General features: G+C 36.2%; 1 protein-coding gene across 4 annotated transcripts in view; it reads left to right on the top strand.

Moving 5' to 3' along the window:
* The window catches only part of HIPK3 (homeodomain interacting protein kinase 3), a 142468-nt gene that overhangs the window by 92442 nt on the left and 34249 nt on the right, over positions 1-15777 (top strand). For all 4 annotated transcript variants that reach the window (XM_077114357.1, XM_077114360.1, XM_077114358.1 and 1 more), the window contains exon 3: positions 14764-14887. In XM_077114357.1, coding sequence (XP_076970472.1) covers positions 14764-14887 — 124 coding nt within the window. The remainder of the gene's footprint in view (positions 1-14763; positions 14888-15777) is intronic.

The following is a 15777-nucleotide window of genomic DNA, read 5'->3' on the forward strand; positions in this document are numbered from 1 at the left end:
GTATGAAGTCTAAGAAACCATTGCCTAACACAAAGTCCTGAAGACTTTCCCTATTTTTTCTTCTAGGAGTTTGATAATTCTAGCTCTTATGTCTTTGATCCATTTTGAGTTTAATTTTATATATCATGTGGGGTAGGAGGAGTCCTCCTTTTTTTTCTTGCAAATAGAGATCCAGTTTTCCTAGCACCATTTGTTGAAGTGACTATTTTTTCCCAATTAGGTGATTTTTGCCACCTTGTCAAAAATTCATTGGCCATAAATGTTGATTTCTTATCTCTATTCAATTCCATTCATCTATATATGACATCTTCAAGTACTTCATGTACTTGGGCAGGTACCATGCTGTTTTTTTGTGGTTGTTTTGTTTTTTAACATGGGCACCAGAAATCGAACCCAGGTCTCTGGCATGGCAGACGAGAACTCTACCACTGAGCCACTGTGGCCCATCCTATGCTGTTTTGATTACTGTGGCTTTATAACAGGTTTTACAGTAGGGAAATGTGAGACCTCCAATTTAATCTTTTTCAAGATGGCTTTACTGTTCGGGTGATATTGGCCTCATGGAATGAATAAGGAGTGTTTCCGCCTCTGCAGTTTTGTGGAAGAGTTTGAACAGAATTGGAGTTAAATCTTGAAATGTTTGGTAGAATTCCTTTGTGAAGCCATCTGGTCCTGGGCTTTTTTTATGTTGGACGTTTTGATTATTGAATCAATCTTTTTACTTGTAATTGGTTTGTTGTGATCTTATGTTTATTTGTAGGTCTGTGTAAGTAGCTGTTTGTTTCTAAGAATTTGTCCATTCTAGGTTATCTGTTACTGTTTGTTTTGTTTTGTTTTCTATTTCATTTGTTTCTACTTTAGTCTTTATTTCCTTTCTTCTACTTGCTTTCCATTTAGTTTGCTTTTTTTTCTAGTTCTTCCAAGTTTAAGGTTAGATCTCTGACTTGAAATCTCTCCTTTTTTTATGAAGGCACTTCATAAAAATGGAGTTACAGATTTCCTTCACAGCACTGCCTTCACTGCATCCCATAAATTTGGCTACGTTTTATTTTTATTTTCTTTCACTTCATGATACTTCCTAATTTTGCTTCTGGTTTTTTCTTGTCCCATTGGTTTAAGAATTTGTTGTCTGTTTTCCACGTATTTGTGATTTTTGCATTTCTCTTCATTCCATTGTGATTATAGAATATGCGCTGTATGATTTTAATATTCTTGAATTTATCAAGATTTGTTTTTATGACACACGATATGGTCTGTCCTGGAGAATTATCCATGTGCACTTGAAAGATGTGTATTTTATTTTTGTTGGATGAAGTGTTCTATATATGTCTGTTAGGCCTAGTTGATTTAGAGTATCTTTCAAGTCTTGTACTTCCTTATTGATCTTCTGACTAGTTGTTCTATCCATTATTGAGAGTGGTATATTAAAGTCTCCTCCTATTAATGTACAACCATCAGTTTCTTCCTTCAAATCTGTCAGATTTGGCTTCATTTTGGAGCTCTCCTGTTAGGTGCATATAAATTTATAATTGTTACATCTTGTTGAATTGTTCCCTTTGTTAGTATATGATGACCATCTTTGTCCATTGTGACTGCTTTTGAATTGGAGTATATTTTATCTAATATTAGTATAGCTACCCCAGCTCTCTTTGGGTTGCTAATTGCATTGTATGTATTTTTTTCTGTCTTTTAACCTTCAACCTGCATGTAACTTTGAATTTAAACTGAGAGTTTTACATGCAGCATATATTAGGGTCATGCTTTTTAATCCATTCTGCCGATTTCTGCCTTTTGTCAAGAAAGTTTAATTCATTTGCGTCTAAAGTAGTAGCTGATAATACACGGCTTTCTTCTACAATTTTGCTATTTATTTAGCCCTTGTAGGTCTTATACCTGTATGTCTCTTACTTCTGTTAATGACTACATTTTTAAAAATACAAATTTATTGAGATATATTCACATACCATATAATCCATTCAATGTATATAATCAATGTATACTTTGATTGTAAATGCCTACTTTTAAAGATATATTTGTGTGACTTTTTGTGTTGCCTCATTTTGAGTGCATTCTCATTTTTATCTGGATATACTTTTCATTTATTTTGGTTACCATAGTGTTAGCATTTAACATTCTAAATATATAGCAATCATATTTTGTTTGGTACCAACTTAACTTCATTAGGATGCACATATACATTTCCTATACCCTTTTGTCTCCCTACCATTTTTTTTGCACTTGTTACCTTTTGTATCTTTGCATAGTATATGTCCAAAAATATAGATTTATCATTACTTTATTATGTATTTGCATTTTAGCACCTGTAGGAAGTGAGAAGTGGAATTATATACCAAACAGTACAATACAATAATGCTGGCATATATAATTACCCAAATGGTTACCTTTACCGCAGGTTTTTATTTCTTTGTGCTTCTTTGAACCACTGTCTAGTGTCCTTTCCTTTCATTCTGAAGAGCTCCCTTTAGCATTCCTAGTAGGCTAGCTCTAGTGGTGGTGTGCTTTCCGAGTTTTGGCTTATCTGAGAATGTTTTAATCTCTCCCTAATTTTTGAAAGATAGCCTCACCAGATATAAAACTCTTGGCTTTGTAAGCAGCTGGTGATAAGATACTTTCTTGTTCTTCAACCATCCTATCAGGAAAGTCAGCCAAAGGCAAACGCAGTATTAGGGTTCCCCCCTCTCTTTCTGCTCCTGTGTCCTTACTGGGCTTTTGCTTGTTAGTTGTTTTGGATTCTCCTTTTACAGGAGTTTGGTTGTTCCCTCTGTTTCCCAGGAGATGGTCCTCCCTCTTCTGGGTGTTTGAGGCAAGAGACCTTTGCCCCAGACTGTCTGCCTGTATAGTTTCTTATTTTCCTTTTGTTGTCTTAAGTTGCTTTTGTCTGGAGGACAAATTCTGGGATATAGGGCACATCAGAGAGGACATCCCCAGGTCAGTCTTTTCGAGCTGAAATAGGCGCAAGGACCCACAAGGGGGGGCACAGACTGTTTCCAAAGTGTCCTGGGGAGTGGGAATCAGGAAGTTTCCCAAGATCGTTTCCAACAGCTCTCCTTACCTGAGTTTTCTTGGCCTGTCCAGCAAATGTACCCCTTCAGCCAACTGTCCCCTGCAACGCTGATAAAACAGTATCTTTAAATCTCTACCTCAACCACTATATCCCTTATCTGGGGAGGGTTGAAATATGGTTTCCACCACCTTTGTTTATGGGGTTGAACCAGTGACTGTTGCTGCCTTTGTCTGGAACATGTGGAAACAATAGCTACCCTCAGAGTTGGCCCCCAGCATCCTAAAGTCTCTAATTAAAAGCTGTGATCAGTTGTGCCCATCCTTGTTTTGTGGAGTAAGATTTTTATGTTCTTTTATGTCACTCTTGAGCTAGCCAGGGGCTCGCCTTCTCAGTGACCTGCCTTGAGAGTGAAGAGTGGGTGCCAGTAGGCCCTGTTAGCGCCACTACTTAGAGACAGCAATTTATAGTAAATTAAATTGTTTACCATAGTTTATCAACCTCTTCCTCTCTCTCTTACCTGGATGCTGTACAGTGTTCTTCTTATCTTCAGAGATTCAAAACAGTTGTTTCAGACAGTTCATGCCTGTTTAATAGTTGTTTTGTTATAAGGACTGAGTCCTAGTATTGTCTACTCTGCCATCTTCCCACAGTCCTCTTGGTGTTTGTTTATAATATGTAGTCATTAAAAAATTTGGTGGTCTCAGATGCAAAGTGGTTAACATATAAGAGTATCTTTTTAAAAATATTTTTTATTGAGATATCTTCATGTACCATACAGTCCATCCAAAGTATATAGTCAGTGGCTCACAATATCATCACATAATTGTGTATTTATCATCGTGATCATTTTTAGAACATTTGCATCACTCCAGAAAAAGAGGTAAAAAGACAAAAGAAAAAGGCCATATATCACATGCCTCTTACCCCTCCCTCTCATTGACCACTAGTATAGTCATCTACCCAATTTTTTTAACCTCTTATGCCCTCTATTATTTATTTATTCTTGTCCATGTAAGAATATCTTGATTGATACCTCGTTGGTTCATATATTTGAATTAACAAATATTTTCTTAGCATCCCTGAATGAATTAATGTATGCTCATAGATTCCATTGGTTTATCAATTCATTGAACAAACATGATTGGGTAGCAACTGTGTGTTAGGTAGTGTTCTAGGTGTGGCGATAGAACCATGAGTGAAATAAATTTTCTGCCCTATGTAATTTATATTCTAGTGGGGGCGGGAGGAAACAGGTAAATTAAAATATATCTGTTGGTGATAAGTGCTGTGGAGAACAATAAAGCAGGATAAGTGAAAAAGGGAAGTGCAGGTGTTGTTGAGGCCTTACTTTTCTATTTAAGGTTGGCAGGGAAGACCTTTCTAATAGGTTGACATTTGAGCACAGACTCAAATTAAGTGAAGCGATCAAGTTTCTGCCTTGAAACCCCCAGATGTTTTTAAGTATAAAGGTTTGAGGTACAGATTCTGCTTAGAAACAGTAAGGAGGCCTGTGTGCTGGATCAGAGCAAGCCAAAGGAAGAATGGTAGGAAATACCAGAGATAGTTGAGGATTGGATTATGTAGGACCTTGTGGGCCACTGTGAGGAATTCGACTTTACTGTTAGATGGGAAACTGATGGCAGTTTTGAGGACAGGGGTGATGTGGTCTGACTGGTATGTTAAAAGGATCACTTAGGCTGTTGGGTTTAGAATAAATCATAGATTGCAAGTGGAGAAGCAAGACCTGCTAGGAAGGCCTTGCTGTAATCCAGATGAGAGATGACGGATGCTGGGATTAGGGTGGTAGCAGCAAAGGTGGAGCTGTGTTGTTAAATTATGAATCTGTTTTGAAGATAGAATCAGTGAGATTTGCTGATATATATGGGAAGTGAGTGAGAGGAGTCAGATTTGATTCTCCCAGATTTTGGACCTGAGAAATTAGAAGGATAAATTAAAATTAGATGAAGAAGGCTGGGATAGGAGTAGGCTTTGGGGAATCAGGAGTTATTATTGAACATGTTGAGTTTAAGATGTCCAACAGACACCCAGGAAGAGGTGCTGTGTAGCAAGTTGGATATGCAAGTCTAGAGTTCAAGAGGGGTCTGGGCTAGAAAAATTTGGAAATATTTGGAATATAGGTGACATATTTAAAAATATGTGATTGAATGAAATCTCCTAAAGGGAGAGGATATATATAGAAAAGATTGATGTCCAGAAACTGAGCCTTGGGTACCTGAGAGTTTAATGGTTGGGTAAATGAGCAGGAACTGGCAAAGAAATCTGAGGACAGAGTGGTATGCTGGAAGTCAATGGAAGACAGTATTTTAAGCAGGAGAGAATAATCAGCTGTGTCAAATGCAGCAGATATGTGTAGGAAATCAAGGATGTGACAATGTGATGGCTAATGGTGACCTTGACAAGAGCTATTTTCGGTGGAATGATGGGGTAATGAAAGCCTGATTAGAGTGAATTCTAGACAAGGCAGAAGAATTGGAGACAGCTTGTCTGAACAAGGCTTTCAGAAGTCTCTAGTGTAAGGGGAAACAGAGAAATGGGGTGATGCCTAAAGGAGGATGTTATAATCAAGATGTTTTTTTCTTATTTTCAAAATGGGAGATGTGGGGTGGGCCTATAAAAAGGAAGATATTATGAGAGAAAATAATTGCACATCATATGATAAGGATTTAATATACAGAAACATATAAAATTTTCTGCAACTCAAGAACAAAAAGTAAACAACCCTATTTTTAAAAGGGCAAGAGACTTTTTTAGATATTTCTCCAAAGAAGATATACAAATTGCTAATAAACTCATGAAAAGATGCTCAACATCATTAGTCATTAGAAAAATGCAAGCCAAATGATAATGAGGTACCACTTCAAACCAACTAGGATGGTTATAATCAAAAGGACAGATAACAATAAGTGTTGACAAGGACATGGAAAAATTGGAATCCTTATACACTGTTGGTGGGTTGTGATAACCTCTACTTTGCAGAAAGTAGTCTGGCAGTTCCTCAGAAGGTTAAATGTAGAATTACCATACGACCCAATAGTTCCACTCCTAGGTATATACTCAAGATAAATAAAAACATATGTCCTGACATCCAGGAGTGAAAGTCTCCCTGGCAACGTGGGAGAGGACTTCCAGGGATAAATCCAGACTTGGCACTGTGGGATCAACATTACATCCTGATCAAATGGAGGAAAAGAAGTGTAATAAAGTATTAGTGGCAGAGACAGCAAATAGAGCTGAGAGGCTACTCTGGAGGTTGCTCTTATGCAAGCCTCAGGTAGACCTTGCTACCTATCATAATCTGCCAACCCCCAACCAGGACCATTCCAGCCAATCCTAAAGAACACCTAGGGCAATTTGTAAGATTCCACAAAGGTTCCAGGCATTGGAGTAACTTGCCAGAAACCCACAACCTCTAGATGGGTCCCTGGTCCAGATAAGTCCTGAAACCTAGCCCTACCTCTCATAACATCAGATATTTCCATCTCCCTACCCCATATTAATGACAGATCCTTCCAATATCAAAAATTTAGAGTTGCCATAGCAGAAACAACCCCACTGAGAAGTATGGAAAAATCAAAGGTGATGGTGGAATTATATATAGAAGATAGGACTTAACAAGTGAATATGAATGCTGAATCATTAAATTGATATATCCTTTAGTCTCCAATATTTTAGAGCAGCTAAAAGTAAAAATCTAAAATTGTGAAATTATAACCCATGTCAAAGTCTGAAACATGTTCTACAACTAATTGTGCTTTGCTTGGAAATTTATAGCTTTTTTGTATATGTGTTATTGTTCACAAAAAAAGAAGGAAAAAAGTCAATTGCAATGATAAAAATGTATTTAAGTCCTCTAGCCTCCTATATTCTGGAGCAGCTAGAAGGAGAAATATGAGAGAATCATATGGTAGCCCATGACAGACTCTGGGAACTATCCTATAACTGCTTTTTGAAGAGTGCTTTGAAAACTAAGGAAACCAAAACAAAACAAAACATATGTCCACACAAAAACTTGCACATTGTTCATTATAGCCAAAAAAGTAGAAACAACCCAGATATTCATCAACTGATGAATGGATGAATATATTGTGGTATATCCATATAATGAAATATTGTTTGGCAATAAATAGAAATGGTGTGCTGGTACGTGCTACAACATGAATGAACCTTGGAAGCATCATGTGAAGTGAAAGAAGCCAGTTACAAAGGACCACATGCTTTGTGATTCCATTTATATGAAGTATCCAGAATTGGCAAATCTATAGAGATAGAAGGTAGATATTTGTTGTGGCCTACAGGTAGGGGAGTTTGGGAGAAATGAGAAGTGAATGTTAATGAACAAAGGTTTTCTTTTGTGGGTGACAAAATTGTAAAATTAATTGTGGTGAGGATTGTACAACTCTGTGAATATACTAAAAAACATTGAATTATTCCCACTTTAAATGTGGGAATTTTATATTAGCTCTGAAGCTGTTATAAAATAATGCCTTCTGTACCTGCCTCTACCTCAGAGAACAATGTTCTGGTTTTAGTATTTTTATTAAATACTAAATATTTGCTATGTATCCATCTTTTCCAAGTTTGTGCTGCATTTCTGTGGTATTTCTTTATTGTTGGAGGTTGAGAGGGAAACATGTGGATATATACTTGTTTAGGTATATCATCAGGTGAAGCCTGGATGGCTGTTCCTTTCATTCTTACTGGGTGACTATCTGGCAGAATCATCAGCTACTAGCCCCTAGCTTTTTACCATTTCAGAAATTATTTGGATGGTATCCTAGACTTATCCAGACCCCTGGGTAGTGCTGACTGACATTAAACTCACAGGAAGCTGAAGTATATCAGCATTATGCTAGTTTATTAACTTTGATGAAAAGCCAAGCTGTTACACAGACTAGATGTTCACATCTGTGTTGAAAAGCTTAGTTGGGATCTACACTATGATAAACATTTTCTTTTTTTTAATACAGTTTTATTGAGATACACTCAAATACCATACAGACCATCTGAAATACACAATCATTCAGAGTATAATCACATAGTTGTGCATACATCTCCATGATCATTTTTGGAACATTTTCATTACTCCAGAAAGGAAATAAAAATAAAAAATGAAATCCGAATCCTCCCATATACTTTATCCCTCCCCTCTTCCCCCACCTATTGAACAATAGTATTGGTGTGGTACATTTCTTAACTGTTAATGAAAGAATATTAAAATATTACTGCTAACCATAGTCCATAGTTTGCAATAGGTACATTTCCCCCCATGTATCCATCTGTTATTTTTTTTAACATTTGTTCCCCCTATTATTTATTTTTAATCTGTATGTTTTACTCATCTGTCCATACCGTAGACAACAGGCGCATCAGACAGAAGGCTTTCACAATCACACAGTCACATTGTAAAAGTTGTATTATTATACAATCATTTTCAAGAAACATGGCTATTGGAACACAACTCTACAGCCTCAGGCACTTCCCTCCAGCCTTTATAATACATCCTAGACTAAGAAGGAGATACAGTGTGTCTAAGAACAACCTCCGGGATAACCTTTCAACTCTGTTTGAAATCTCTCAGCCACTGATGCTTCATTTTGTTTCATCTCTCAACTCCCCCTTTCAGTCAAGAAGGTTTTCTCAGTCCTTTGTTACTGAGTCCCAGCTCATTCTAGGATTTCTGTCCCATGTTGCCAGGGAGGCCTACACCCCTAGGAGTCATGTTCCATGCAGAGATGGGGAGGACTGTGAGTTCACCTGCCATGCTGGCCTATAGAGGGATAGGCCACATCTGAGCAACAGAAGAGGTTCTCTAGGGGTGACTCTTAGGCCTAATTTTAAGTAGGTTTAGTCTTTCCTTTGTGGGGATAGGTTTCATATGAACAAACCCCAAGATTGAGGGCTTGGCCTATTGATTTGGTTGTCCCCACTGCTTGCGAGAATATCAAGAATTTTCCAAGTGAGAAAGTTGAATTTTCCCCCTTTATCACCTTTCCCCCAAGGGGACTTTGCAAATACTTCTTTATTCATTGCTCACATCACACTAGGATTTATTGGGGCATCACACTGGACAAACCCACAAAATCTCATGCCCTATTCAGGGTTCCATGTACTTATGGTGTTCAGTTAACTTGTCAAAATAAGTTATATTAGGAAATGTACTAGTCAAAATATAAATTTTGATCAACGTTTTCCTAATGAGCATAGAATCAGAACATGAGTTCATAGTTTAATAGCATCTATAACCCATAACAGCTGTCTCTCCATAAGAATATAATTGTTCCTAGTACTGGATATATTAAGTTCCTGAACTAAGGCAGTCTTTTTCCTCACAGTGCTGTTTTTTGTTTTGTTTTTTCTGTCAGCAGTTGGATTTTGGACTTATAAATGTTTAAAAAAAAAAAGAAAAACTCTATTAATAGCCATCTTTTTTTCTGAGTGACAGTCTTTATTATACTCCATTCTTTTTTGGAACGTCTGTTACCAGCATTTTCTCTTCTGGTAGTATTGCAAACCATCCAGAATCCACCATAATTACCCACCTTTTATTTTTTTCCAGCTTACCCACTCTAACCAAATTTTATAGCAGTGTGTAAAGTAGTTTTACAAAAGTAGAAAGAATTTTGTCATATTACATATTGAAAATTTTGAGTTAAAGCAGATAGATTGCCTTTGCTGTCATATAACCTAAAAACTTTTTAGTTTATTTGTGGGATTGGAAACCAACAGATTTAGTTATATTTTCTGTTTAGTAAACATATTTTTTGTGCCTTACCTGCTCTACAAAGGTACAAATGATGTCGATTTCCCACTATATTCTTAGCACTTACCAAAATACCTACCATATTTTATTTCTCGGAATGGCATAAAGTTAAATGAAACAAAAGTGGAAGAACTTCCCTGTAGAAATAGAACAGAAGATTTATTTTAAGAATGTCCACCAATCAGAATCCCTGCTATGGTCATTTTTATGAACATATTTTTTAGCACAGAGATTAAATTTGAGAACCAGTTAAGATGAAAACATCAAACAAATAAGCTTTATTCATTACTGATGATTAATGTATTATTATTTCATGCATTTTAGTTTTAAAAATTGATTTTATTGTAAGTTTGACTGGTAGAACTCTGATATCCTTTGCAATTTCATCTAGACTAAATGCTATAAAGTACTACTCCCCTACTTTGTGATGACTTATATGTAAAACAATAATTTATGGCAGAGTGGGATAAACTGGAGAGAATCTGGGTGCATTAGTGAAGAAATTATTGCATTTTCTTTGTGATATTTTGTATTGTTAAATAAAATACAAAGCTTTTGGGAAGATAGTTGTGGTGGCCATAGAATTGTGTCATTCACATCTCCCTTCAAGAGAACTTACTGCATGGAGTGTAGCTGACTGAAACCTTCAGCTGCTGAACCTTCAACTACACCGTGGTATATGAGTATATACCGTACTCAGGATAAGGCCACTCTTCCTCTGGGCCGTTCCCTGGTGATGAAGCACAGCAGTGATGGGAACACTAGAATTGGGCCGTTCTTACTTGGTGGGAGTTTCTCTGACAGGTAGTTTTGCTTGGGAACTCCCGGTTGGCCTGGCAAAGACTTTCTGTTAACTGCATTACAATCTAAGGTTCTTTCTATCCAGTTTTCTTTTTCCTCTCTTTGTTCATAGGTGTCAGACCCACTCGAGCTCTGAATACTCTCCTTACAGCTCCCCCTGTATCCTCTATCACAGGCATTTTCCCCAGCAGATTTCTTGCACGTGTAATCTGCTTCTCAGAGATTCTGACCTGAAGTGATTCCTGATCAGGAGTTTGTAATGTTGATATCTCCAAATTCTTATCCCTATCAGTTTAGAAAGCTGGCTTATTCATTAATTGGTGGCAAATGGCAGAAGAAATTCATTGCTTATTGTTCAGTTGATAGAAACTCCTTTCTTACTGTTAACCAGAATTGAAAAAATTTTGGTCTGTTTAAATTGTATGTCCTAGTTACTATCATTATTTTATTTTTCTTCCATTGCCAAATATGATGTTGCAATTTAGTACATTAACAATTTTTAAATCATTTGAAGAATATATATTAAACTTTTAAAAATAATCATGAAACTATCACTGTAGCTCTGTTAGTCTTAATAATTCTTCTTTAGGACTTAGATTAGACATGACACACTAGCAATCCCTTTTTTACTCCATACTTTTGAAACTGAATTTTTGCTTTGAGTCTTTTTTGTAAACTCTTGTGCCCGTTTCTCTCTTTCTGCCTAGACTTCTATTCTTCAAGGACTAGTTCAAACTTAGATTTCCCTCTGTTGCTTTTGTGGTGGGACCCTTTCTGTCTTGGAATGATTTAACTGAGAAATGTTTACCGATTGCATAGTGTGTGATAGGTTCTGAAAAAAAAGGGATAAGATCTCTCTCTTCTCTAATTTCCTTTGTATGATACTGTGAATTCATAGAATTGATAAACTAATGTAACTTGTGTTTTCTTTTTCTACCACAGAATTTAGCATTTCCTTCTCTCTGAATATAATATGTGTCTATCCAACACACATTTATTTATTAAGTGGTTTGTTAAAAGAAGGAAATGCTGTCATGATTATGTTTTAAAGATCTTTTGTAGCTCCTAGCATCTCACCATGCTGCTTATTCATTTTTAATAAATGCTTTTGGATTGATTAATGTTTTAAGTATTACTTCTAGCAGAAAGTGCCAGAAGTAGAAGAGTCACTGGCCTTTGAATTTATCCTGGTCAGAAGAGCTATCAGGAGGAGTGGGACAGTTTTTACATTGGTCTGACTACTTGAGTCTAGGGCATTGGTTCTCAACTTTGACTGTCTACATTGGAATCACCTCGGGAGCTTTAACAGAATATTGATGCCTAAGTCCCATCCTCACGTTTCTCATTTAATTTATCTGGGGTGTAACCAGGACCAAGTGACTGTAATGTGCAGCCAAGTTTGAGAACCACTGCATTAAGAGGTAATGATAACCAGCAATCTCATTAAAGAAATTAGCAGGTTGCTTATTCTTTTTAACCAGCTTAGAAAGTGTTAATATATTGTTATTAGTTATTAATATATTTTAATATATTAGTTATAAATATATTATTTCCAAGAGGGTATTGTGTATTCAATCTTAATCTTGAATAGATCTCCACTTTTAACATCCTTCCCCCAACACACACATATGAACATATATATGTATACATACACCCTGAGGGGGCCTGAGTTCATTGGTTTGAGAACTACCTAATATTTCATAATCAGCTAAGATGCTTGTTAAAATGAAGATTCTTGGTCTTCTGAATATTATGCACATTGAAGTCCACAAATCTAGCCAAGATGCCACTAGCCCTACCCATATGGCATCCTTACCTGAATGTAATGGCAATTAACATGCAAATCTATGGGTGTTGGAGCCTGAGCAGATTGAGACAGATGTCCGTGTGAGGGGTGAAGGTGATCTGTGGCAGCAGTGGCCCAGTGCAGGGTATTTGGAACATAAGCTCGGTGAAGAGAGTGGCCACATAGGAGAGAGATCGGCTGCAGGATTAGAAAGGTGATTTATTTGCATGTGGGCAGCCTGCTGCAGGGTGAAGAGGGGATCCATGTCAGGGGCTGGCTGGTGCAAGGTATCAGAGCCCAAGATGATTGGGCTGTGGTAGTGGTGATCTGTTTTGCCTTTAAGCTTAAATGGAGGAGGGGGTTCTTGTAAGGTGGAGAGGGGCAATACTGGTCCAGCTAGGGATGTTAGAGGTGGTAAGGACTGGGAGGGTGACAACGAGAGAGATTGGTTACTTAACAGGAGCAATGATCAGATAAGTAAATGTGTTTAAGGGTAGTAAGAACCAGGTTTCTCACTAATAGAGAAGGGAATTGCAGAGTGAAAAGGGGGAAAACTAGAATTGAAATTGGATGTATCTAGATTGGCATTGGATATATCAATGTGAACTCATACTTTATATATTTATATGTAAATGTGTATATATATGTACTATATGCATATGTATGTATAATTATGCATGTACTGTATGTACATACATATATTTATGTATACGCAGATGGGCTTGGAAGCATCTCAGTGATAATGACATGGACTCCAACTCTCAGACCTTGTTTTCTAAGTTCTGGTCTCCGCTAAGAGAACTAGGGGTTCTTGGAGAAGTGGCTTCTTATAGAGCTGGGGCAGGGAAAGAGCAAGGTGAGTTTGGAATATCTGGTTAATGCCAGAAAGCAAAGAAATGATCAAGGAACAATAGAGACATATCAAAAGAACATAAAGGCTTGAAGGACCTTTCATTGGTCAAATCTGGGTAAATTTGAATATCAAAATAAATAATTATAGTATAATTGATTATAACCCATTGAATATAATTGGATTTAATCTATATTTGTGCAAGTAAATAAATGTGAATATGTTGAAAATTTTGTAACGAACAGAATGTTTTATATAGTTTCAAATTGAAATCCCTCAAATACTTAATTAAAAGGAAAGAAGAGGAACTTGATAATGGAGAAATCTAGCAGATACCATGTGTTAATCAAGTGATCGGAGTAAACAGTAGTAATGAGGCAAATCAAAGTTCTATTCTTACCTGATAGAAGATGAGAAAATACCACTTTTGTGATGTTCCTCCCAAAGGTGTATAATCTGAATCTAATTTTGAGGAAACATGAGACAAACCCACACTGAAGGACATTCTGCAAAATAATTGGCCTGTAATATTTTATACCAAGATCATGGAAATCAAGGAAAGACTGGAAAACTATCCAGACTAAAAGAGATATGACAGTTAAATGCAATGCATGATTCTGAATTTGAACCTTTTGCCATTATTAGTATAATTGTCCAAACTGAAATGGGGTTTGAGACTTAGGTGGTAGAGATTGAGATGTATCTATGTTCATGTTCTGATTTTGGTGAATTGTCTAGTGGTTATATAGAAGAATATTCTTGTTTGTATAATAAATACAATACAAAGTACTTAGTGATTCTGAAAATTACTCTTGAATAGTTAGAAAAAAATATTCATTATACTGTTCTTACAGCTTTTCTGTAGGATTGTGAGTGTTTTAAAATAAAAAGAACACACAAATTTAGCATGGCTATGATGTGCATGACTTCCTCTGGAATTATACACCTTTCCTAATGTGGAAGCTCTCTTAGGACTGTGTTCTCATGGGAAAGCCATGTGAAATAGCAACATAATTTTATCTGGGAAGGGTATATTTCAGAGTACATTTTCCAAACAATCAAAATCCTCCAAGTGCCAAAATGCGTTTTTTAACTATTGATTTATCCTCAACTTTGTCTTTTTAAACCGAGTACTTGGTCTTGTCTCTTTTGGATGACTAATACTCCTAATTTTGAGACTATTTATTCTATTTTGAAGGAATTTCTAGGTATAGATCTAGGTATATCTAGGATCTAGGTATAGATCCACTTTCAGCCTTTAAGGTGTTTGGTTTGGTTTGGTTTGGTCTTTTTTCTCAGTGTCTAGTTTTCAGTTTTATTGGTGTTATAGTGCCACCATGTAATAGTTTGTCAGTTCTCTTTCTAATATGCTATAGTCTGATAGGCTTTTTATGTCTTTTAGGTTATGTTAATAAGACTCTATAATGGATAAGGCTTTACCAACTTTTCTTAGAATGTCAGCTGAAATCAGAAAAATTTGAAGGAAAACCACCCTGATCATTATTTTTTTTCAATTTCAGAGCTCCAGAGATTATATTGGGGTTGCCATTTTGTGAAGCCATAGACATGTGGTCATTGGGATGTGTGATTGCAGAATTATTCCTTGGATGGCCACTATACCCAGGAGCCTTGGAGTATGACCAGGTAACAGCATTGTCATGACAACCTAGTAAAACTGATAGAATAAACAAGAACAGTAATAGACTTACTCAGGAATGCATGGCTCAAGGTATACAGGACATATGAAAAACTTTTTAAAATAAAGTGGCAAAACTTAGGATATAAAAGTTAAATTCAGGATCACAAAAATAGTATTTGGTTAATAGAACCTTTTCATAATGCAGAAATAGGTTTTCATAAATAAAATTACAATCCGGGGGCCCAAAAAACCAGTTTTGTAAAACTCTTGTGAGATTTTTCTGTGTCAGTTTTTTATCCTGCTGATATATAAAGAATTGCACTGCATCCATTTAAATAATTGTTCTTTGCTTGGATGACAGACTTTGATAATGAATGAAATATTAGCCTCACTCAGGAAATAAAGGCTCCTGAAAGTATTAATAGCTTTTGGTCTTAAATCAACAACGATTATTGATCTTAAGTACCTCACAGTCACATGAAGCTTCTTCAGTATTTTCAGCTGTTTTTGAAAGGCTAGATGAGTCTTGATAGAATCCAGCATAGAATCCAGCAAATTACCTCATTAAAACCTACTTTTCTTTGTGTTTTCAGGCATGTTCATTAGCTTCACCAAGCTATTAGATAGACAATGTTGTTTGCCGTTTTCTTGATTTTTAATATCAAGATTCATTTTGGAGAAATTTTCACCTTATCCATTATTGTTGGAAAGAATTTCATAGTGTCTCTCTTATTAGAGAGGTAAATACTCAATGGAAAATGTTAGAATTAACAAAGTAATTGCATTAATTTGTCTTTCTGTAGTTGGCTTATAGCAGATAAATGTAGTATTTATTTAGATGATACACTGTTTAACATAAACAAGAAGTAGAAAATAAAATAGAGCATTCTGTGTC

This window comes from Tamandua tetradactyla, chromosome 8 (assembly GCF_023851605.1).
Source record: "Tamandua tetradactyla isolate mTamTet1 chromosome 8, mTamTet1.pri, whole genome shotgun sequence".
NCBI classification, from domain to species: Eukaryota; Metazoa; Chordata; class Mammalia; order Pilosa; family Myrmecophagidae; genus Tamandua; species Tamandua tetradactyla.